This window comes from Zosterops lateralis (genome assembly GCF_965231275.1).
Source record: "Zosterops lateralis genome assembly, chromosome: 4".
Classification (NCBI taxonomy): Eukaryota; Metazoa; Chordata; class Aves; order Passeriformes; family Zosteropidae; genus Zosterops; species Zosterops lateralis.
Genome location: NC_139765.1, coordinates 2806676 through 2832391, shown reverse-complemented (window position 1 = coordinate 2832391; position 25716 = coordinate 2806676). Strand labels below are relative to the sequence as shown.

General features: G+C 39.3%; 2 protein-coding genes across 2 annotated transcripts in view; one reads left to right on the top strand and one right to left on the bottom strand.

The window, feature by feature from the left end:
- TSPO (translocator protein) overlaps window positions 1-25716 on the bottom strand; it is a 122580-nt gene that overhangs the window by 29737 nt on the left and 67127 nt on the right. The gene's annotated exons all lie outside the window — the stretch shown is intronic.
- TTLL1 (TTL family tubulin polyglutamylase complex subunit L1) lies at window positions 1580-17796 on the top strand. The gene is made up of 11 exons (XM_083859315.1): window positions 1580-1656; window positions 3807-3891; window positions 4463-4595; window positions 5782-5990; window positions 7250-7430; window positions 8520-8654; window positions 8816-8924; window positions 11651-11794; window positions 13426-13512; window positions 14316-14479; window positions 16224-17796. The coding sequence occupies exons 3-11, from the start codon at window positions 4483-4485 to the stop codon at window positions 16351-16353; spliced, it is 1272 nt and encodes a 423-aa protein (XP_083715441.1). The 5' UTR covers window positions 1580-1656; window positions 3807-3891; window positions 4463-4482; the 3' UTR covers window positions 16354-17796.

The window sequence follows — 25716 nt, the reverse complement described above, 5'->3', positions numbered from 1 at the left end:
CTAACCTAGGGAATATTTAATAGCCCCGGTGTATGAGTTATTAAATTAACTCTTTCCTTGTGGTTGCAGCCTGGTGATGTAGCATCACCTGGCAAATACTAGTGCATATTTATTGTAGTTGGAGTATTTGGGAAATTAAGGCTCTTAGGAATTTGCTCTCCTCCAACAAACTGCTGATTTCAACTACTGTCTTAATGTATCTATTTTTTAATAATTGATTTGTCTTACAGAGACAAAATAAATATTAGATGTAATTTGTCTTTTACAGAGACTCTTCAGATCTCTGGATTCCACTGTGTAGTATCTTATCATTTTGTACCAAGCCTATCACAGAATGTCAGTGACCTTAATATATGGCAGGTGTCTTAATAATTTATTTTTGGGAGGATTTTTTGTGTGCATAAACCAGTCTTCTCTGCACAGGAACTAAGACCGTAGATTCTTATGTATTGTTTTTCTCACTCAGCTCTCACTGTGAATTAAGACTTGTTGATCACATTGTTGTTGTTGTTGTCACCAGTGTGGGTTTCCCAGGGAAGCTGTGGCTGCCCCATCCCTGGGATCATCCAAGGCCAGGTTGGATGGGGCTCTGAGCAACCTGGGACAGTGGCAGGTGTCCCTTTATGGCTTTAAGGTCCCTTCCAACCCAAACCAGCCTGGGGTTCTGTGATAAAATTATTGGATGAAAATTTGCCTGCTTTCTCAGAACAATTTCCATACAAAAGCAGCTGTATGGATGGTGATGAACATTTTAGCACCTGATGGGCTCAACCACGGCCTTGAGCTTTGGCATCTGAGTGTCCTTGGGGGTTTTATATTCTGGTAACATATATGGCAGGTGTCTTAATAATTTCTTTTTGGAAGGATTTTTGTATGTATAAATCAGGCTTCTCTGCACAGGAACTAAGACCGTAGATTCTTATGTATTGTTTTTCTCACTCAGCTCTCACTGTGAATTAAGACTTGTTGATCACATTGTTGTTGTCATTAGTGCAGGTTTCCCAGGGAAGCTGTGGCTGCCCCATCCCTGGGATCATCCAAGGCCAGGTTGGATGGGGCTCTGAGCAACCTGGGACAGTGTCAGGTGTCCCTTTATGGCTTTAAGGTCCCTTCCAACCCAAACCAGTCTGGGGTTCTGTGATGAAATTTTTGGATGAAAATTTGCCTGTTTCCTCTGAACAGTTTCCGTACTAAAGCAGCATCCATAGATGGTAATGAACACTTTAGCACTTTAGCTCAACCACGGCCTTGAGCTTTGCCATCTGAGTGTCCTTGGGGGTTTTATATTCTGGTAACATCCAGGAAGGTTTTATCACCTTTCACAAACCCCACATTTACTCATGGACTGATGTTTGTCAGGGACTCGTTCCCTGAGGACGGGGCAGGCCCAGACCGCAGAGCCGTGACACCAAAACATCCCCAGAGCCCAGCAGGGACAAGGCCGAGGTGTCTGGGCGGGATTCCCGGCTTTCCCGTGGGGATGGCAGCACATTCCTGTGTTATTATCCCGCCCTCACGGTGCCCGCCGTGTCCCCGGCCCGGCACAACAACATGGCCGCGCCCGCGGCCCCGCCCCGGGAATGGCGGCCGGAACGGGCGGGGCCATGGCGGGCCCGGCCCGGGATGAGGGAGCGGCGGTGGCGCTGCCGCCGGCAGGTGAGAGCGGGGCGGGGGGCGGGTTGTGGGGGTCTGTCTCCTCTCCGGCATCGCCTCTGTGCACCCACAGCTCCTCTATACACATCGCCAATCCCTTTCCCTTCCTCCTCAGCCCTGTAACTGTCCCACATAAATCCTCCATACACACCCCACAGACATGCACACCCACAGCCCCTCATACACATCTCCAACCTCATCCCCTTCCTTCCCAGCCCTGTACCTGTCCCACATACACCTTCCCATACACATTCCCAATATCTTCCCCTTCCTCCTCAGCCCCGTACCTGTCCCACATAAACCTCCTATACACACCCCACAGGCATGGACACCCACAGCCCCTCTACACACACCCCAGTCCCTTCTCCTTCCTTCTCAGCCCCGTGCCTGTCCCACATAAACCTCCTATACACACCCCACAGGCATGGACACCCACAGCCCCTCTACACACACCCCAGTCCCTTCTCCTTCCTTCTCAGCCCCGTGCCTGTCCCACATAAACCCCCCATACACACCCGCAGCCCCTCTATACACACCCTCAATCCCTTCCCCTTCCTCCTCAGCCCCATGCCTGTCCCACATAAACCTCCTGTGGACATCTACAGCCCCTCTACACACATCCCCAATCCCTTCTCCTCAGCCCTGTACCTGTCCCACTTAAACCCCCCATACACACCCCTCATACACATCCCCACTCCTTCCACTCGCACAAATAGCCCCCCACACACATGCACACCCCACACATGCACACAGACACCCCACAAATAGAAACACACACCCCTCCATCACCCCAAACAACACTCCCCACACTTGTGCACACACAGCCCTGTGTCTTTTCCAGTCTCAGGCTCCTTCTCCTCCATAAGACCTGGTGAATCTCGCAGCAGGGCCTCCTCTGATGGCACAGCCCAACTGGATTTTCCAGTAGTAAAGATAATAATGAGGCACAGTTAGGTTTTGTGCTGTTAGAAGGAAATGGAGGTTTGCTACAGACACAGCTTCATCTGCATTTTGCGGTGTGAAAGGAGCTCTGATGTATTTTGCACGGTTTGACTTAGTACAAATATGGATTGTATTGTGCAGCTCTTGTTTGATGTTTTGGGAATTTAAGGATCTCAGCTGGCCAGAAGTTTGAATGTGTAGCTATCTTGTGCAGTCTCACTGAGTTATCTAGAATACCTGTTTGCTGATTAGAGGATTCCTCTAGAAAATTACATTGATTACATTGTATTAAAATTATCTCTCTCTCTCTCTCTCTTTTTTTTTTTTTTTTTTGTGCATTATTGTTTGTGGGTTTTGGCAATCAATTTATACAAAATAGTAAGATTTCATTTACAGGCCACTTAAACATCATCTGAAGATGGATCAAACTCTGCAGAAATCAAGGAGGAATTTTCAGTCTACTGTTATATTACTACCCTTTCAATCCTTCTGTAGCAGGAGGGATCTGTGAGGGCACCAAAACAGGAAAAGAATTGCATTCTTGTAATTTTTCTTTTTGATTCCTGGTAGAACCTGTCTCCAGTGTTTAGCTCACCTTCCTGTGTGTGAATTGATCAAGGAGTCAGAGAAACAGATATAATGTTAAGTTTGAATTTTGGTGAACCTCACGGGGTAGCTTGGAGACATGAGGAACACTGGTTTAAAGCCTTTTGAAAAGTTTACATTGTGGTTTCTTAATACCATTGTAGCCTTTAATGCATTTCCTTTTGAAGGGACAATTCTATTGCAAGTAGACTAATCCCTGAACTTTTAAAACCACAACAAGGTGGTCTGTGATATTAGTTAAGATGGTGAGTCATACAAACTTCAATACGAATAAATTAATTGTTTCATTTTCTTTTATTCTGGTGATATCTGGAGGGCCCAGAGAAAGATCATGGCCTAGTAAACATTTCAGCCTTGTAGGATTTGACAGGATAAATTGTCAGTGTGGGATTATATGGGTTATATCTCCCAGAAAGAAACATTAGGAGCCTGAGCTTGGTGGCAAATCTACATCTCCATATCTAGTCCTGGAAAATGAAGTCCCCTTAAATTCAAGTCCAGCATGTTACTTGTAAAAATTGTATTACCATTAAATTGAATTAACATTCATTAATTACATTACTACAGTTAGTAATGGCGATTTTATGTTTTAATTTACTTTTCAGTGGGAAATCGTACGTAGAATGGGCAGCAGATGGGTGTTGCTTGTGGGTGTGTGATAACCCAGCTCACTCTCATTCCTTTTGCATGGTGAGTTTTGTTCTTGGAGAAGTAATGTAAGTAATACAACAAATGTAGGGAAAATAATAAAAAATATAGGGAGAGCTACTGCAAATGTTGATTGTTGATAAAAGCATGTAAGGGATTGTAAAGGGAAAATCCCATGTGAGGGATTTCTCTTGGAATTGTGGGGTTTTTATTCTACAGGCACCACATGATCCAGATGAATCATTTTTCACTTTCCTGCTTCAAAACAAAGCAAAAATATCTGTTCATAAGTTAGAAACAATACAAAGTCCGAGCTCCATTCTTGGTTCTTTAATCATTGCCCAGTGTAGAGTAGGGGGTTCTGTCAGCAGTATTTAAGGGAAGACAAATGTTTTGTGCCTGTTTATAAAAGGTGGGGTGTGAATAGTCCCTGTAACCAGCATCCTTGTCCAGCTGAGAAATGCAGGGTTTCAGTCTGAGCCTATATGTTATTTCCCTTGGATTTTAAACTAAAATATTTATGTGAAAGTATTTTCTCAGTGCCACTTTTCTTCTGCTTTTACTTCCCTGTATCCTCCCCTATTTTTAACTTTAATTTTTTCTGTATGAACAGGTTGATTCCGCTTCAGGATAATGGCAGGGAAAGTAAAGTGGGTAACTGACATAGAAAAATCTGTTCTAATCAACAACTTTGAAAAAAGAGGATGGATTCAGGTGGCAGAGAATGAAGACTGGAATTTTTATTGGTGAGTACACTACAATTACCAGTTTCTTTTATCAGTGTTATGGAAGGTTGCCCTGTTACCAGAGTCCAGACTTCTGTAATAAACTGTACATTCCTTCTCTTCATGATAATGATTTATATTCAGGCTAATTATTCAACATTTCAATACTAAGAGCTAATGTGAAATTAGGTCAGGATTGTGGTAAAAGGAGGAGAGTAAATAATCTTCTAATTTGCTGTTTGTCTAATATAAGGCCATGAAATGCTGTCCTAGAATGCAGTAATCTATTAAACTGGCAGAAACAGTGCTCTTTAAATAAACCAAGCAATTTATGATGTTCCTTTCCAATACATCAGAATGGCAGTTTGTGCTGCCAGATATACCCTTTATGAATCACTTATTTAAGTGGGCAGGAATCTGGTAATCTGCTCATGCTTTTGGAATGCATTTGGGAAACACTAATGGAAATTGCTGTGTGACTGCTTGTATTGTTTTGGGTTATTTTTCTTTTTCTTCCTGAAATGATAATGTAGCAAAGTGGTGGCATTCAGGAAATATTCTTAAATTTTCACATTGAGACACCTAATATGGGAAATTCTTTGCATCTGTGTTCCTGCTCTTCTGTGAAAAAGGTAGCTGATAACTGGTTTGATGACTCTGTCACTGCAGCACTCTCATCTGGTGTATAACTAAACATCACAGATGTTTTTAGCAAGATCTCTTAACCAGCCTTCAAGTCATATGTTTCCATTCCTTTGTAATCCAAGCAGCGAGGCAGTCAGTGGGAGGTTGGATTTGTGGCTTTTTTTGAAGAGGAAAGGTGGGTTTCAAGAGTGTGAAGTGACAGATTTAGAAAGAGGATTCTGTAGTATTTGGGTGCACTTCAGTCATCTTTAGGCCCTGCTTGGGGTTGACCTGACTATCAACAAGCCAGAGTCCAGTGGGGACCCTTTTGTCATCTTTCTGTCCTCACTTCCTGCACCAATTTTAGTGACAGAGGGACTGATTAAACCTTCAGCAGGATTTAATTTGCTTTTCGTACCGGCACTTCAGGATTTGTTGGATTCTCGCTTCAGCAAAATATTAAATATAAAGAGAAATGAGAGAGGGAGAAAATATGAAGAAATTGGAGTGAAAAGATCTTTAATTTGTCTTCCTGAAGTGTGTTACTTGAGAGAAATCATTTGGTGTCTGTCTTTGGTTTCAGGATGAGTGTCCAGACAATCAGAAATGTGTTCAGTGTGGAAACCGGGTACCGCCTCTCCGATGACCAGATTGTCAATCACTTCCCCAACCACTATGAGCTGACCAGAAAAGATTTGATGGTAAAGAATATCAAGAGATACAGAAAAGAGCTGGAGAAAGAAGGAAGTCCTCTTGCAGAAAAGGATGAAAATGGGAAATATATTTATTTGGGTACGTTGTTATTATTATTGTTATTATCAGCACTGAGCTTTTTTCTTAGGGAGTCAATAACTGGAATCAAATCAAATTTTTTGTGCATGAAACACTGAAGCTCTGGAGTATTATGGCATAAAAGTGGCTACCTTTAAGTGCTCTGTTCCTCTTTTGGGTTTCATTCATTTGGGGTTTCACAGAAATTATTTTGGAGATGGATAATTGTGGGTTTAAGATTCTTTGCAATTAGGTTAGTCATGAAAACAAAGGGTTCTGCTACTTCATGTGAGAGAGGGTTGCAGTTTGTTTAATTCAAAAGTGAAAAACCATTATGTGAAAATCTTACACTGGAGCAAAAACTAAAACTTCTTGCAGATAGGCTCTAGACAGAACTGAATGAACAAACAGTTCAGAGGGGAAATTTGGGAGAAGTTGGGGAACTAATAATGACTGCTAGAAAATACAATACAATGCAATGCAATACAATACAATACAGTGCAATACAATAAAATAAAATGCCATACAATAAAATAAAATACAAACCAGATCAAAAAAACCCAAAAAACAACCCAAGAAACCCAACCCCAAAACTAAACCAAGACTAGATCAGGAATGAGGAAAGCAGAGTTGGTTTGGAGGTCAGAAAGCATTGAAGTGACACAGTGGAGTTGAATGACATCTTGGAAAAATGAAATGAAAACACTTCCTCCATGTAAGAAGGCAGTTCTTAAAGGAAGGAAGTGAAGATAATTTAATAGCAAAAAAGTGAAAAATGTTCTTCTTTAGGTTTCAGTAATCTTGGTAAAACTGAGTGTGGGAACAAAGACAAATAATAGGAGTTTAGAATAAAATGCAATAAATAAGAATAAAGGGAGTTACATGGAAATAAAAATTACACAGCCAAAGGGGATTTTTCCTGCACATAGCATGATAAAAAAATGATGAAAGTTGATACAAGAAATTGAGAAATTTTAATTGTTTAGTTGGAATGGTATCTACTACTCTGATTGTGCAGTATATAAATGGAAGAAGAAAATCTATTCACATGAATTAAAATCTATTACTGTGAAATTAGCATCGTGCAACATTTTGCAATTGTTTGAGTAAAAACCAGAATGTAAATGAGATAAAAATCAAGATGAGTCTTAAGGGAGGTGGATCATGCCAGAGTAGAAAACTGAAAATACAGAACTTTTCTTTTTCAGTCTTTATGTGTCAATAGCCTTATCAGTTAGTGTCCTTAATTGAGTACCTTTTTTTTTCCTCCTTTAATTCAGATTTTGTTCCCGTGACTTTTATGCTTCCTGCCGATTACAATCTCTTTGTTGAAGAATTCAGGAAGAATCCCTCCAGCACATGGATTATGAAACCTTGTGGCAAAGCTCAAGGAAAAGGAATATTTCTAATCAATAAACTCTCCCAAATAAAAAAATGGTCTCGAGACAGCAAAACATCTTCGTAAGTTCTTAAAACCTGCCCCCCTTTTTTTGTTTTTTTTGTAATTAGGTGAACTACATCAACATGCTGATTGTCTGGTGCATGGGAAAAAAAATCCATTATTACTATTGCTTTTTCATTTTAGAGTTATGTTTGCATTTAATCTCAGTTGTTATCTGGCTTCCTCCTTCAACAGGTTATAATACAACTTGCTTTGGTATGAGGAGGTACACAGAACTGTTCAATTAATATTCTTTATAAAATTTCCTTCAGTGTTGTTGGGGAAAAACTTGCACAGAAAGAATTTGTTCTGCTTCACAGTATTAAATAACAGGAAGCGAGAGAAAAATCTTCCCCTCAGCAATTTCAATAATTTTTTAATATATATTAAATCACTTTTTAAATTAATACAAAGGAAAAATGCATTTCTATGAAATAAATGTATTTTCCTTTTGGGACACAAAATAATACATATCATGTTGATGGTCTCCTTCCAAATGGATGAAATAGGTTAGCAATTTTATGTTTTTTGTCTGACTAGAATTTTTGATCACACACCTAATGTTTTTTTCTTGTGATGAAGTGACTGGCTGAATACATTTAAGTATTTTCCCCCTGTTTGATTTGGAACCTGAAGAATGTCACAATCTGAAAGTTACATTAACTTTTCACAGTGGTTTGCAATTGCACACCAAGCAGAAATTGCAAATATTCCTGTCATACAAGACCTTGGATAATGAAAATAATGCACTACATTCTTTTTGCTTGTCTGGACCTTGCCAAGCTCTAAATTCTCTTAAAGGAATAAAAGCTGGTTTGTAGAGCTGCATTCTGAATGGCTTGGTCAGCTACTGTGTGAGTTGAAATGGGTAATTGATCTTGGTCATCTGTACAGTATTTTCAGCTTTTTTTTTTTTTTGGTAAATAAGTCCTGATGCCAAGTGTGTGTTATTCACCACCACAACTTTATACATTGTCTTGGCAAAAGACATGAGATTTCAGTCAACACAAAAATTACCAGAACAGTTCTAAAGAAATAAAAAATAAAAGGCTTTCAGGGATTGTGCTGTTGCAAATACCACGTTGTGAGGCATGGTTTGTGTCTTTCAGGTTTGTGTCTCAGTCTTCCAAAGAAGCCTATGTGATTTCACTCTACATCAACAATCCCTTACTGATTGGGGGGAAGAAATTTGACCTTCGTCTCTACGTTTTGGTGTCCACCTATCGCCCACTCAGATGTTACATGTAAGGCTGCATATCTTTGTGTTCTTGTTCAGAGATAATGCCCAGTGTACTCAAAATCATGTTGCACAAAGAAGTGTAGCCTGTAAATGGCATTCTGGGATGCTCGTTTCCTTCTTTCTTACAGGGATTTAACACATTTTAATGACTTTTTTACATTTAAGGTACAAGCTTGGGTTTTGCCGGTTTTGCACAGTGAAATACACGCCGAGTACCAGTGAGCTGGATAACATGTTTGTGCATCTTACCAACGTTGCCATTCAGAAACATGGGGTAAGTGTGCTAATTTTTCATAGATACTCTTTTGCAGCAAGACTGATGTTCTTAAATTGTCCCAAAAACTTGGAATCAAAAGGTTGTGTCATACTCTTCATCATCTTCCAATGATGGTTTTTTCATACTTCACCTTGCACTTACAAATAAATACTTTTGAGAATTTAGAACCACAACTCAAAAGTCAAGATAATGAGTTGCAGCTCTAATGGAGTGTGATATTTTCAGTATTGACTCCCAGTAGCTGAGAGCAGGGGTTTCCTTTGATTTAAAAGCCAATGTGCTCACTTAATGAATTGAACAATGAAATTAATAAGCTCGGATCATGTGGATTTGTGCTTTACAATAGTGGCTTAATATCTCCTTCCTCATCTCCCCTTCTCTCTCTCTCTGGCATGCAGTTAATTTAATTTCTTATTTCCAGCACTTATTAATCACAAGACTTTCCAACTTCCTCCAATGTTCCCCCAGCCTCCTGCCCCTGCTTTCCCCTTCTGTAGGAAACAAAGGGAATGTGCAGTTGCAAACTCGAGATAAGTAAGTGCTGCCTGGCCATCTGGTGGCTTCCTCTTGCATGGACAAAGCTGGAGCACTGCCTGCAGAACAGCTCTGTCCTGTAATTTGACATTCATGTGGGAACATGAGAGCTTTGGCAGCCCTTCCTTATGTCAAAGTGGGCTGAAATTCAGCACTGGGGAGGGGAGGGGAGGTTAGTGGGACAAGGGTGACATAGATGGGCACATAGTGTCACTTCCCAAGCCTTGTTCCTTCAAGGATAATGATAATGATTGTCCCTTCAGTGTTTGTAGCGGATGTCAGTGATTTCCAAACCATGCTTCTGGTACACTCATTAAAACTCTATTGTTGTACTTCCTAGTGCCAGAAGCTTTGTTTTAGTGGTATGGAGAATAATACATATGGACACAAACACACACGTGCTCCTGATTATATTAGTGGAGGTATACACAAGCACTCATACACAAGATCTGTGCAATATCCCTTAAAACCTCTTGAAAATATCTCTTGAAACCTTGCTTAATGTGCCTTCTCTGCTACTGTTCCACAACATGTGCAGCATAGCAGAACTGGTTTTGTCTGGATGTTGATGTAACAACAAAGGTTGGTAGTTCTAAACCAGTGTAAGTGGTCAAATATGCCATTTTTTTTCAGTACAACAAATGTTTTATTCTCAGGTGCTGATTCGTGAAATTCTTCAAACATGTTTTGGTTTGACAGGACACACTGAGAATTACTTACACTGAAAGTAGGTCCCATACAACTTAGAGAAAAAAATCCTGGTGCTGTTGGCAGTAGCAGTGAAGATGTGAGGCACATGGTAATTGTTATTGCCTTGTTACTGTGCACTTTTTCATCTTCTTCACCAGTTAAAGAGTGGCCTTTGAGATTTTTCTCAAATAAGAGAAGTGACCAGGGTGGTGAGGTCACTTACAATAAAGGACAACAGAAACGGATATAGAAGTAGCAGCCTAAGAATGTGGAATTATTACTAGAGTATTTGAAAAGCTTTTTATAAATTGTAAACCACTGATACCTGTTGAGTTTTGCAGAAAGGCAGAAGAGAAATTTAATGTTAAGCTATGCTGCCCATCCTATTCTGTTTTAAATGTACCTGTAACTTTGGAAGCATTTAGACTGTACAGTTTAATCTTCTAAAACTGTACCTAATTTGAACTGTCAGTAATTTATAAAAATATGATGAGGTGCTGGAAAATGCATGTGCAATACAAACAAAACAATTCTTATACACAATCGTTTTCATGTTGTTTTAATGTCTTTAATTAAACAACTCTGACTGTGTAAAGAAAGCTCTACCCAGTTGCAATCTGTTTTGATTTGAGTACTTGTTCTGAAGGGCAAAGAGGGCTGAAACTTTGATCTTTGTTCCCTTGCTGGAATCTGGTCTCAAGACATTTTTTTTTTTTTTTCCATGGAACAAATCCTGAGAACCACGTCTCGGGTCTTTATTTGTACAGTCCAGTTTTCCAAATTTACTCATGGGGGAGCTGTAAGAGAAAGCCTGATAATAAGATAGATCCTTTAAAGAGAAATAATGCAGAGTCTTGATAATCCCTGAAAGCAACATAAGGTAACCTTCTGTTCAGTTTCAGTAACACTTAGTGGGGTTTTGTACTGAATTACTTGAAAAATTTAACTTTTAGAAACAATTCAGGTGTCATTTCACTATGTTCTTAAATGTCACTGTTATCAGTGGCACCATTAAGAAGATACCATGGAACAGACAGGTTGTACTTTAAATAAATAAGCAAACACAAACATTTTCAAGTGCTGCATTTTACAACTGCTGCCTTCAGTGAAATTCTGCTGTTGCTCATTAATTGTTTTTTCCTTATCCCCAGAGGAGCAAAACATTTAGTTCCTTCCTTAGACATTTTAAAACTTCTATTTCCAAATCTTAACTCATACTTTACTATAAAACTGTCAAAGTACCTGTCACTTTTTTCTCCTGAGAAAGATTTATTGCTTGATTTGTAAAGTGTGATACAAGCATATTAGAGCTATAATAAAAGCGGTTGTTTATGTTGTATGTTCAAAGCTGAGGTCTTCATAAAGCTGCAAGAGCAATTAGCCAGGTTTGTTTTTAGAGCAGCACTTGTAAGTGTAAGGAGACCTTTTTATGAGGGATGAAAAAAACCTGCTGAACAACTTCACAATCTTAAAACTGAGTGAACTCTTTAACTCCTCAGGATGATTACAACCACATCCATGGAGGCAAGTGGACAGTGAGTAACTTACGCCTGTACCTGGAGAGCACCCGTGGAAAAGAAGTCACAAACAAATTATTTGATGAAATCCACTGGATAATAGTGCAGTCCCTGAAGGCTGTTGCGGTGAGTGCTGCTCTTGGAGTCCTTATCTCGTGATTTCTTGATATTTCTTGAGATGAGGGAACTGAATCTTGGGTGGGTGAGTGGGTTGAAGCTGTCTGAGGATGTTTGAAGTAGTGAATAAATCTCTTTCCTTGAGGGATTTGTGAGCTGTTTGATATGACTCGATACTGCCCTTGTGAATAGTGTTAAGTTCTGCCAAAATGTGTGATGTCATTCCAGCAATAACAAATGTGTCAAAGAAAAAAAAATAAATCTCTGGAGGACAATTTATCAAAGGAAACCTAAGGCTATTAGTTCATAAGAGTTACATAACATACTTTCACCACTTTTATAACACAAGTCATAGTATTATCATAAATTTATTTTTAAAAAACAGCAGCAGCTAGTTCTCTTCTTGAGGGATTTTTTTAATGTTTGGGTAGTATTCTGTGATCACATTAGAGGACAGGTATCACTCTGGGAGTCAGCTGGGGTAACTGAGGAGCTCAGTGATGCCAAGGACTCTCCTGGTCCCAAGTACATTGTCTTGTCATCTCTTTTGGGTTGATCCTGGCACCGTTTAGAGCTGAATCAGCTCACTTGTGCACTGACAATTACTACCTGGCTTTATTGATGGCTTGGTGTTCTGCCAGGGGAATAAGCTGAGTCATGGAAGGAGCTGATGAGCACCAGAGTCAGCAGGAGAAACAGGGACAAGGTCATGCAGCTAGGATGGATCAGTGGGAGCTGGGGGAGCATGGCTTAACCCGGTGTGCAATCATATCTGAAGGTACTTGGGAGAAGAAAAGGGATAAAATCAAATGTTAGCAGAACCTGCATAGAGGAAAAGTGGTGAGAATGAGCTTGAAATTTGTTGTTCTTTCGTCCTTCTGACAGTGGCACATGTAATTAAATTCTTGTTCCTCCTTCCCCCTTTCAGTCCCCGAAGAAATTAAAAGCTTCATTATTAGTAATGGGGAAAACATCTCAGAAACCTTCACAAAGGTTTCTCTAAAAGATCTAATGAGGTTCCTATAGAAGGAGGTATTGTGCCATGCATACTGCAGATGTTCAGCAGATGCTGGAAAGATCTTGGTTCTCTAGAGGATGTGCATTTAAGCACAATTTCATTTGTGGTCTCTCTTGGCTTTGGTGTTATAGTTACCTTGAGTAATTATAATTCAAAAATGTGTTTTGTGATAAAAACCACATAAAATTTCTGCAGAGTTACAGCAGCAGAATAAAGGAAATGTCTTTGAATTGCTTTTCTGAAGTTTAAAGAATTCACAATTGCATGAAGCTATAAATTTTCAAACTTTCTGTTTTCTCCTGATGCATGCAGGCTTTAGATATAGTTATTACTTTTGCAAAGTATAAAAACTCTTATTTTCACTTTGGAAGCGTGATGAGAAATTAACATAACTTGGCAGCAATACAATCATTAGCACTGAAATATTTACATTCAGCCTCAAAAAAAGAGGCAAGGCTTAACTTACTAGTTAGCAACCTTATATTTGAGTTACAACACTGAAAATTGTTGTAGAAGATTCATAATGTCATCACAGGTGTTTTCTAGCCAAAAAAGTGTATAATTTTGTTACTTACTAAAAAGTAGATTTTAATACATATTACTGTCTTTTCTTTTTCCCCAGCCTGTAATGAATAATGATAAACACTGCTTTGAGTGTTATGGATATGACATTATCATTGATGACAAGCTTAAACCCTGGCTAATTGAGGTAAAGTTTTATAAAATACAGGGAAAAAAAAACTTCCTTCTCATTTCACAGAATGAAACTAAGTAGATTTCAATGTAGTCTTTCCTCTTTTTAAACAGTATTTTTAAACAGTATTTGGAAAGCTTTTTTATTTTTTACATAAATCTCTCTTTGGTGTGTTGACTTTAGATCTGTATGTTCAGTATAAATTTTATCCATTTCTCTTCTTTCTCAATCTAATTTGAAGTGAACTTCATTTTAAAAAAATCATCTGTTCATTGTTCTGCTACCACTTCTCCAAAATCAATGTGGAACAAAGATGTGTTGAATGAATCCCAGGTTTAATTAAAACAAGATACAATGTAGTGCTTTGAACTCTCCAGCTCACAATGTAACAGGGGAGAACTTAGATAAGAACTTAGAGAAAAGTTGTTTACCCAGAAGAGCCACAGATTTCTGTGTGTAACAGCAGCTCATGTAAACTGGGAAAATTTTAAGCACTCAAATGTATGGGGTTTGTAACCACGTGAACAGAAAATGAAATAAAAATTCTGTCTTGTCTGATTCACCCTGGTGAGTCTCATCCCAGCAGAAATCTTCAGGCTGATGTTGCAGACACTTGACAGAGTGGTACTTTCCTGTCTAAGTAAAAAGAAAAATGCCCAGTGGGGAATTCCTTCCAGTGCCTGAGGAACTGAAAGGTGCTCTTTGAGCCACCAAGGCTCAATTTCCCTTATGGTACACACAGACATCACACATGCTGTTTGGAGAGCACTCCAAAAACTGATACTGACTGGGATTTTTTTTTATTTTTCCTTTTGTAGGTTAATGCTTCCCCTTCTCTTACTTCCAGCACTGCTAATGATCGTATCTTGAAGTATAATCTTATTAATGACACACTTAACATTGCTGTGCCTAACGGGGAAATTCCTGACTGCAAATGGAATAAATCTCCACCAAAAGAGGTTCTGGGCAATTATGAAGTCTTGTAAGTTTTATCAATCAACAGTTTCATACAAAGGCCAATGTTTTTCTGTCACCTCCCTTTTTTTTGATGTGTAATGTAGACCAAAAAGATAAGATGAACTTTATTCTGATGTGAAATGTGGGCACAAAGTACCACTTCATTTCTTTGGAGGTGGGAGTGCATTAAAGCAGAGTTCCCTTGCCTCCTGTCCAGAGAGAATGTTGTCTGATAAGCCTCTGCTTGCACCTTCCAGCAGCTAGAACTGAGGGAAAGAAGCAAAGAGAATGTTTGCCTTCTACTTGTGCAGAACTTTAATTGTATGGAGGCTGATATATACATGGTAATTAAACAGTTCAAATAGTTGGTTCTGGTTTAAAAGTTGTTTGATGCAAATTTTGTCTCAGTTCGTAGAAATAATGCCTCTTGAGTCCTGTGAATAATGAATGTAATAATAAATAATAAAATTTTCAGATTTTTTTTAAATTCCTCAATCTGTATTGTAAGGAGAGAAATGAAGGCAACTGAGATTTTTATATCGGAGTGTCTGCAAGATTTATCTAGGATTGATTGGTTCTATGCAGAAGAACACTAATTTGAATATGATATTACTGACACAGTTTCTCATCTTTTTTTGAGAAAATTTTTGGATAGGTTCTCTAGCATTACTGGTATAATTGCTCAGTATGTCAGGAATGCACTTTATGTTCACAGCTGATCCACTAGTTCATATTTAGCCTAAATACTTTTTCTCTATACTAGTAAAAGCAGTTAAATATAGCTATGAATACCCAGGTAAAACTATAACTGAGTATATATTATGATTTTTCCACAAAATTTCTTAATATTATCTTTTGTTAATTACAATTACCTCTCTGTAACCAAATCCTGCTTGGGATTTCCAGAGCAGCTGAAATGTCAGTATATGCTGAGGTTATCTGAGGCTATAATGGATTTTAGATATTTACAGAACCAACTCATCACTGTGGTTAAGTGCTACCAAATCCACGTCACCAAATGCATTTTGTGTGATCACATGGCTGTTTAGTTCACCTCATTCTTTCCCTTCTCTGTGATGCAACACTGGAGTTCTAACACTGCAGCTAACAATCCTCCCTTTGAAGCAATAGCTCAGGAGTTATTTAAAGTGTTCTGCCTAACCACAGACCTGCAGAAGTACATGGAGGGAGTTTCACAAGCATGAAATTTCAAACTTAGGAGTTTAATAACTAAAACTGCCAGATGACTTGTTTCTTTCAAACAGGGGCTGAAGATATTTCAGATATTCTGTATGGTAATATTATAGAATCATAGCTGCATGTCATGCTGTGTCTGTGTAGCCCTGGTTCCTACCTGAGATGTTTTGGTTTTCTGAAATTCCTTTCACAGGGAATTTTCTGTAAACAGGAGAAGTGTTTTTGTAACGGCAAATCATTTACATTTCTTTTCCTAGGAGGGGCTTCTTCTTGATGTCCCTCTGATCTGACCAGTGTGATTGAAGAGGTTTGTCTTTATTTCACCAATAAAATTGGTCTGTGTAGAGTAGTATAAAAAGAGAAACGCATCCCAAAAATAAAGGATGAAATAAATTTTCAGAAAATGGAAATATCTCAGGCACAAACCAGGGCTACATGTCTCTATGCAGAACAGCTTGTATCAAACTCCAGCTCTAGATAATAACCAGAATAGAATATAGAAACAGAATAGAGAGGCCCCAGTGCTGTTTGTGCAGCAGGACAAGGCACTGAGAGTGTTTTGTTACCTCCAGGTACGATGAGGAGATGGCGCAGAGTGATGGCACCGACCGCGACCTGCGGGGCCGTCCTGGGCAGTCCCCAGGGGTCAAAGGAAGCCGTGCAAGAGACTCAGGAAAGCCTGTCCTGACCACCTGGAAGTGATGACAGAAAAAAAAACCAGCTGCACTCTTGGTAGGAAGACATCAAGTTTTGGAACAGATTCCTATGTTTTGCTACGTTGCATGTACGAAATGCTAATGAAGACAAAACAGCCTTTGAAAAATGAAACAAACACTCAAACCCCAGGAACTGTACTAGACATATACTGAGCTGATAACTGTTACAACAATACATATAGAGTGTGTATGTATATACAATTAGGTTTATATAATTTATATGAACTTTTCTTTATAAAGATGGCAACTGTAAATGCGTATTCTGATCGAAACTCCTTGCTGTTCTGGATAGTATTTATTTCCTCTAGTAGCCTATCCCTTCCTGCCTATAATAAATGAGCTGTAGATTCTATAAAAGAGTGATGGTGGTAAGTATTAGTATTTTCACAGTGATGGTCCAGATTCTTGTAAAAGAAGAGCAACTAGAAAGAATTAGTAATATATGTACTTGGGGCTGTTGCCAGTTAATGCAGCTATTGATTTATAATCAGTATTAACAAACTGAAAAGCAAGTCTTTATATGCTGAGGGTTGGGGGTTTTTATTTCCTTTAAGTGTTCTGAGCTGCTAACTCTTTAAAGGTAGGAAATTTTATGGACTGAAGGAGTATTTCAGTGGTATATTGGTGGGCTGTTTCACTAGCCATTAATTTTTACTTTGAGATAGTGCATGTCTGTGGAAAACAGACAATCCAGCCAGATACTGTGATAAATCTCACTGATGATAAATCTTTATTTGCACCAGAATCTCTCAGTGTATTTATGCATGTATATAAGTTAAATATCTGTATATTTTTGTATATTTTATTTAACAAAAATATTGTTACACAATGCAAGCTATTTTTGGTAGCTATGATAAGAACAGTTGTGGTGATTAGCGACCAAAACTACAGGCCAAAACCTAGCTACCAGAACTAAGGAGCAAAAGATAAAAATGGGTATTTCTCTTCTAACAGCAGAACTTATAAATAAACTAGTGGGGTCTGTGATTGGCTGTTGCTTCCACTTGGCTTTCCAACCAAAAATTGGGTTGTTATTTATAAATGGTAGCGTGCATTGGTTGTGTTTATTCTCCTCACTCCCTCCTTCCTTTTTTACCTTTTTTTTTTGTTGTTGTTGTTGTAAAGTTTAACTCTCCCAGAAGTTTTTAGTTTCTTGAATGCCTAAACCAGACCACCTGCAACTGCACCACTTCCCCTGCTTTGGAAGAGAGCAGCAAACTGTGGTCTTTGGGACAGCTGAACAGAGTCTGGCGACAAGAACAGCTTGTATTGGGGAGGGAGGGCAGATGTGGGTTGGGCTGACCAATATCCTTACACAGAATCTGTGTAAGTAAAGAATGAAATCTGTAAGCTGAGTCACTCCAAGCATAATCTTCATTAATCTTGTATATTCCACTGAAATAAAATCTAGCTGATTCTCTCTTCATCAGATTTGAATCTTTTCACTGGCCTCTACATAAACATACTCTAGTTGACTTCTAAAATAATTAAGGCAAAGATGATCACTGCAGAATGGTAGAGCTCACCTGAATTCCAGGTCTCATATTTTGGGGTTGAGGTTTCCAGTTTGGGTTTTTTGGTGTGGTGGTTGTGGTGGAGAGTTGGTTTGGTTTTTCTCAGTTCCTGACTGTGAGTCTTGCTTGTATATTTGAGCCTTGACAGGCAAGCTGCTCTCGAGGTGTAGTCAGATGTGTTAATCATCAGTGGTGTTAATTATGTGACATTTAGTGGGCTGATGTTTCTGGTTTTACCCCTAACTGCCTGTTAGGGATAAAGTGGGAAGTAGTAACAGGCCTAGGAATTGTGGACCTGTATTAAATAGTGTTTTGTAGTATGATTATATTTTTGATAGGCAAGTAACATAACAAGGGTACTGTGACTGAAGGAAAATGGAGATTTCTCTCACTGCTGGTGATTAATTTCTGTAGTGGCTGGGACAGAGGATGTGTTGTTGTGGTATTCTTGTATTGCAACAGTAGCACTCCTTTCTAGGAAGGCTTAACATGACAGCAAAACCAGCTCTGGGCTTTTAGGATTTACTGCTGTGGAGACTGAATCCAGGGAATATTAGGTTTAATTTCACAATGACCCAAAACTGATAAAAGCATCTAAATAATCTTGTTTTTCCAAACTAGGTTGTTGGTGGTACTCTGTTGGCTCTGATGTTATTACAGGTAGGCAATGACTTGCATCAGGGCCTCCAGAGCACAGACATTAACAACTCAAAATAGTAATGGCACTATCTGTAATATTACTAATGCTGAATATTCTTATTTAGGTGTTTAGGGGTATTCTACTGGCTTGGAAAGGGTCAGTTCATGTGCATCCTCAATATTCAGTATTTCAAAAGTCAGGACTGGAAATCTTGCTGTTGCTTTCAAAGATTTCTGTCCCAGTGTATAGCAGATACATTAACTAAAATAAAGCATTTGTAAATAAGTATTTTGTATAGAAAATGTTTTTGTAGCAGAACTATCAGTTCCAAACATGCAAATCCTTCTCTCTGGCCCAGTGTAGTATTGGGAAAGCCTATTTCAAATCCTTGAGGATGAAACATCTTTGTAAAATATCTAGTAAATTATCTGTGCTACCTCAAAATAAAAGCATTGAAACATTACTAACTAGGGGGGGAAAAAGAAAATAAAAACCTGATAGGAATCTTTGCCTATGTAGTAAATAATCTCAGAACTGGAATTAAGATTTCAAATGTGGATAGCACGTTTTAGTTATGTCTCCAACCAATGTATTACTAGTAATTTATCTTGCTGACCCAAACATGAATTCAGTCATGCAATGTTCTCTTTAAAGAGCAAGAATTCAAAGACACTGCAAATGCAGTGACCCTCTCTTCCTGATCTCATTCCATTTTCTTTTTAAAAACAATAGTCTAGTGATTATATACATCAGACTGCTTTCTCCTCATTTCCTTTTCTTTTTGCAGAGGTTGAAGTTTGAAGGCCTGATCGTATTTTCACTTCTAACATATGAAAAACCTATGTATGTAAAGGGAGTTTTAAGGAACAAAACTGAAATAATGTGGAATTCTAATATACAAAGATTGTTTTTCTGATTATCAGTATTAAACTGTCCTGGTTTCAGCTGGGATAGAGTTAATATCTTCTCAGTAGCTGTGCTGCAGTGCTGTGTTTTGGATTTGGAATAAGAATGATGTTGATAACTCACTGATGGTTTGGGTTTTAACTAATTCGTGTTTATCCTAAGTCCAGGACTGTTTTTTTGTCTTGTCTCGTGCTCTTCCAGTGAGGAGGTGCACAAAAGGAAGAGAGAAGGAGCACAGCTGGGACAGGTGACCTGAACTGGCCATGATATTCCACACCATGGAATATGATGGCCAGTCTCTAAACTCAACAGGACTGATTTGGGTTTGGGAAGGGGGGGTCTGCAGGTGGTGAGCAGTTCTATTGTGCATCACTTGTGATTGTTTTCCTTGCTGTTCTTCTTCTTATTATTATTACAACTACTAGATATTACTACTACTAGCTATTACCATTGCATTTTATTCTACTTCCAATTATTACACTGTTCTTATCTCAACATAAAAGTCCTACTTCAATTCTCCTCCCCACTCCACCAGTGTGGGAAGTAGAAGAGAGGGAGCTAAGTGAGAGGCTGGGTGGTGTTTCATCTCCAGCTGGGCTTAAAACCACAACACAACCCCCAGGAAAAAAGATCTGTAAGTGAGCAGCAATTCTTCCTTTTCTGTGCAGAACTTGAGGCCTCCTGTACGTCAGTGAAATGTTCTTGAGAAACTCAAAATTAGGAAGCTCCGTTGCTACGTAATGTCTGGTTTTAAGACTTGTTGAAAAATTCTCTGAAGGAATTGGAGTGAGGAAAGAGTCAGTGTTAGGCTGGAATGAGTGTGCCTAAAGCAGATTTTCTTAAGACTTGGAGGGTGCTGAGGAAACAAAAGCAGTCACAGTTAATAAATAGTTCTGTAGGAGGAAGGAGAGGGTGATATGTGGATATTACTCTGTGAGATGCTGGTTTGTGCCTGGTCTTGAAAGGTAAAAGTGAAAATAGAGTTAGGAGGAAGAGAAACTGGAAAGGAAAACTTTATTTGCTTACTCAGAGATTAAAATCTTCACTTTTTCTCTTCTGCATCTTAAAGTAAATCTCTTGCTGTAATAGGGACAGAACTGATGGTACCAAGTGGTGCCCAGGCTGGTGAAAGCTCTGCTGGAACTGAGGTGATGAGGGAGATGTGTTCCCCACTTAAGGCAGGTGTTTGCTGCAGGAGTTAAGGGGAATTGACTACAGGAGTGATGCTGACATGTATAATAAAAGATGACAGGCCTCATGTGGATGCTCTCATTCAGAGGTAAGGCAGCTCTTTTTGCTGCAGTCTCATTCTCCAAAAGGCTAAAACCTGGTTCAGCTCTGACTGAGAGAGCTGAAATCTGAGTGACTGTGAGCAGACAAGCTCTGAGTAACTGACTGTGGCCTTGGGCCAATCATCCTCCAAATTTTATCTCACAAAGAAACTGTTCTGGCTTTCAGGGGGGCAAAATAAATCGGAAATAACAGTTCTCAAAAGTTCTGACTTTGGCTGGTATAACAACCTGCCAGGCAGAGCTGATATAAATGTGTCTCTCAGTCCTAAAATACTGTCCCTTCATATGCTCCAGTGCTCCCTGGCATAAGGACAGTATTGTATGAAGAATTAAATGGACAAGCTCTGAACAGCTACAGGAATAGTTATAATGGCATCAGTGTAGAAGGAGTGTATTGTTAGAGTTGAATAAGAGGGGCTTGCTTCCTGGGCACTAACCTTTCTCCCTATTAATTCTTTGACATGGAAGGAATTAATAAGATTCCCAGAGAATAGTTTCTGTACATGGCTTGAGGAACTTAATTACTATAAAAGAAACTGTATTATTCATAAAGCTACTTCATTACTGTTGGCTTTACAATAGGACTTCTGCCTAAAATGTCCCTGTCTCCTGATTCACTTCCTGCTATAAACTCTGCAAAACAATAGGCATTTCACAGAAGATATATAGCCCTGCATTTCATCAGCAGGACATGTCAGGGAGAGCACATTTATCTGTGGCAAAGGAAGGGCTTTACTGGGTCCCCATAAACTGGTGCTGTTGCTGTTCAGTTGACTTGGATGGGAATTGCAGAAGGGAGCTGATATTCCATACTGCTTTATGAACAAGAGTTCACTGCAGCCTTTGGGTCAGTGGGAAGGACTCTGCCCCATGGTGCAGAGGTATCCATTTATGCTGATCTGCAGGGCTTCTTAAAAAAAAAATAAAAACAGAAACTTTATTCCTGTGTTCTCTGCAGAAAGCATATGTGGGTAGCAGGGAAAAGCTGATTTTAGCCACAATTTGGTTAAAAATTCGATTATTAAGAGGAAATAGGAACACAAATGAGTATCTTGGAAAAATTGGTTGTTTTATACTGAATTGCAGGAAGTTGTGTGAGCTGGACTCTGTTTTTCCACCTTTTTTAAGTTGCCATCAAAGCCTAGGCAAGCTCTCCATACTTGAACTTTGAAAGTAATGATGATCACATAGATACTTTTGACAGAAAGTCTTCTATGCCTTAATTATTCTCCAATTTCGTATCTATTAAAAGCAAATCATTCACATCTGAGTCACAGATAATTGTTGTAAAATAGAAAGCTTGGACAGTATGAAACAGGAATTAAAAACAGTAATGTGAAGAACGAGGAGACAACAAGAAATATTTCAGACAAGAACATGGCTTTTATTTGAAAGGTTCTTTCCTAGTAAAAGTTGGGCAGTGAAACAGTGAAATTGATTGATTTGAGTGGAATTAAATTTAATAATCTAAGTGTCATTGTCATTGCTTGGCATATATGGTCACTAATGGCATTACATTTGCAATCAACATATAGTTTGGGATTTAAATTTACATTTAAAGTGTAAATAAAGATTATAACTCATGGAGTTTCTTAGCTAGAGAGAAGGAGTTTGAAGGGAATGCTGAAATGTTGTGGCAGCAGTCAAGAAACACAGAATTTGTTCTGAATGAAGGCAAGAGACAGAATTTCTTTACAGGGAAGGGACCAGTGCCTGAAAGGACACATGGAATTTCTGAGGACAGCAGAAGAAACAAGAAGCACATTTAAAAATAGATTGTGTTAAAAGTAAAAATAACCGTGGGATACTTATCTAAAATGAGAGGATTTTTTTTTCCCATAAACTTCCTGTCCTGTTCTTAACAATCTGAATCAAATATTCACCAGTGGGGCTGGATAGACTATTCTTCTAAGGAAAAAGATTAAGGTAACCTTTCACTGGATGTCACATTTTTAAGGCGACTGAAAACATGCAGTGAACAACTGCTTTTTAATATTTAGGAAAAAAAATGAAATTAAAATGCTAAAATCAAAATGATTAATGTGGTAAAGTGTGATTCTCTACATAAGTAAATTATTTATGGCATCATAATGGTGTCATTTTGCTGGGATCTTGCATCACTGATGACAGATATAATTAGACCACTAATCTCCTTTAATTCACTACGAGGAAAACTTAATCTTTGCATATACATAAAGCTAATTTACATTTGATAAATTGAAAGAAATAATACTTTATTAACCAGTGAGGTGGATTTCCCCAAGCAGTTTTTTGAGTGCAATATATGTATTTATTCAGTGCATGTAGCCTCAAGCCCTGTATATATTTATACAGACATTAAACTGTGTTACTATAAGTAATGCAGTCAAATTACTGTACCTGCATGTGTATTAACCCCAGTGCAGACAAATTCTGCATTCTTCACAGGAAGAGCAATAGGGTTGATTACAAAAATACCCTAAGGTGACTCTAATAATGTTGCTTCCAAATGCTACCCTTGGAATGGGGTAAAAACTTTGCAGTTAAATATGTATTTTCAAGACTCTGATAACTGTTACTGTCTTAGTGGCTTCCAAAGGTGTCCAGGTATTTTTAATTTAAGTGTCAAAAGGATAGAAAACACCTTGCAGACAGAAAAGAATATTCAGCAGCTAAAAAATTATCATTATTAATTATTCTTTAAAGTGGCACCTTGAGAAAGCTCCAAATATTAAATGAAGGTGTTCATAAAAATTGCCTTTTGGTAAGCTTTATTTTTTTCTAGGTAATAGTCCTGCTTTTTTTATCTTCAAAATTATTTTCATAGCATTTATAAATATGTTTCATAGCAGCCATAAAGATGCTAGTTGAATTATAAAGATGATAAAGTGGAAACATTGGAAAACACAGGTGTTATTTCTCAGGTTGTACTAAAATTTCTAGTTTGTACAAAAATGTTGTGCAAATTCCTCCTTTCTGATCCATCTCCATTCCCTTGGAAGCCAGAACCAATTCAAATTCCATATGAAGATGATTCCCAAAATAACACACTGCCTTTCCACTATGACACAAGGGCTAAATTCATTGTACCTATACATGTGTATGTATTTTATATTTTATATTTTATATTTTAAAAGTATAGTAGGTGTATATATGGAAATACAGTAAAATAGATGTAAATAGAGTAATAAATTGTCTACAATTTCCATGCACATATTATAATGTAATATATATATGTTTTTTAATATATATATAATATATATAAGCAGTTCATCAGCCTACCAAAGTCAATGCATAGGAACAGCTGATTTGAAGAATATTTTCTTCAAAATATCTGTCTGATAGTTTGTTCCACCAGACTCAGGACTTGAAGATACATTTCTTACTCCTTTTACAGCAATTGTCTCCAAACTGAGCTAAGATAAGGATGTGGGCCCTGGTTTTCACAGATGCATCAGCACTGGATTTGTGCACAGTGGAGTGATTTTAGGGCACAAGGTGGTGGCATTCAATGAACTCCATGTGGAATGGTTGGGGATTTTCTGTGTCAGTGCACCCCAGGCTGCAGGTTCTGCCCTCTGCCAAACTGGAATTCCCTTTCTTTCATCACAGTATGAACTCTGTGGGGACTGCTGAATTTACGCTGAATTCCTGTTCTGTTTCTTCCATCTCTGAACAAGTTTGAGCATTATTTGAGCAAACAAAGAGATGAATGACTGTTTTGATGTTAGATTGAAGAAAGTCTTAAGTGTTCTGGCACGGAGAAATTCCAGCTTTGACAACGCTCTAGGCAAAATAGAAGCTTAATTCCTTACAGAAAGATTTATGATGGTATATGTCCCTTGTAGTGTGCTGTGAGGAAAGTTCAATGTCACGTTAATGAGAGACATTGTAGGAAACTAAAGTGCAGCTCTGGTCAGAAGAATAAGAAACAATAAATGACAAGATTTGTCTTTTCGTACGTGGACTGTTAACTTTCAACACAGGAGAGTGAAGAAAGGGAGACTAGGGAAGGAAAAAACCATGTTCAATCTTAGGAACCTTACCTGACTTTACACTGACCAAATTTCAGTCAAATTTAAATAGCAATTAACTCAAATCCATTTGTCAAAGACTTTCAGGAGATAAATTTTACCCCAGCGCTATGGTCTTACAATCCTACTGAGCTCAACCCTTAAGTTAATGAGTCACAGACTGAGCACAGGAAAGACTTGGCATCAATCCCATTCCATGCGGACTTGCCTAAGAGAAACACGGCCAAGAGGAAAATCCTCTCAGGACTGTTTTTGCAGCCCTACCCAGCGATCCAGAGCTCCTGCTGTCCTCAAACCAGGCTGTCCCCGGGGACAGCAGCGATGGGAAGGGCAGATGGGAGGGAAATGCACAAACCAGAGGCGGAGAAGGCAAAGGCTGAAGAGGGACGGAAGAAGGTCACCGTGGTGGCGGCTGGTGCTGCTTGGAACCTTAAATAGTTCTCTGTATAAAACAAATAAATCCCAAAGATAGGAGAAGGAGAGAAGTTGTGATAGTGGGGGAGAACAGCGGTGTAGCCAAAGCAGCAGCGCCGTGTCAGAGGTGGCCCCGTCCTTGAGCCCGGGCGGGGAAAAGTGCCCGACACTTCCCTGTGGGATCTGTCAGCTCGCTCACAGCTCGGGGAAAGGACATCTGCTCCTTCACAGCGCCCGGCGGTGCAAACGGGACAGGGACGGGGTGGTGTTATCGCCGCCCTGTCACGGGGTCCTGCGCTCGGATACCTGGAGAGCCGGGGGGAGCCGGGGCTGGGGGTGAGAGCCCCAGGGGTGAGCCCGGGCCGGGTCTGGGGGGGAATCAGAGCCCCAGGGGTGAGCCCCAGCCGGGTCTGGGGGGGATCAGAGCCCTGGGCTGAGCCCGAGCCGGGGCCAGGGGCGGTCAGAGCCCCAGGGGTGAGCCCCAGCCGGGTCTGAGGGTGATCAGAGCCCTCGGGGTGAACCGGGGCCGGGTCTGGGGGAGATCAGAGCCCCCCGGGGTGAGCCCGAGCC

Bases quoted from the DNA above. Each gene is read 5' to 3' on its own strand.
- TTLL1 (XM_083859315.1), top strand. From the start codon at position 4,483: ATGGCAGGGAAAGTAAAGTGGGTAACTGACATAGAAAAATCTGTTCTA. The intron at 8,925-11,650 runs GTAAGTGTGCTA...TTAACTCCTCAG, and splicing joins TTGCCATTCAGAAACATGGG to GATGATTACAACCACATCCA. The intron at 14,480-16,223 runs GTAAGTTTTATC...TGTTACCTCCAG, and splicing joins CTGGGCAATTATGAAGTCTT to GTACGATGAGGAGATGGCGC.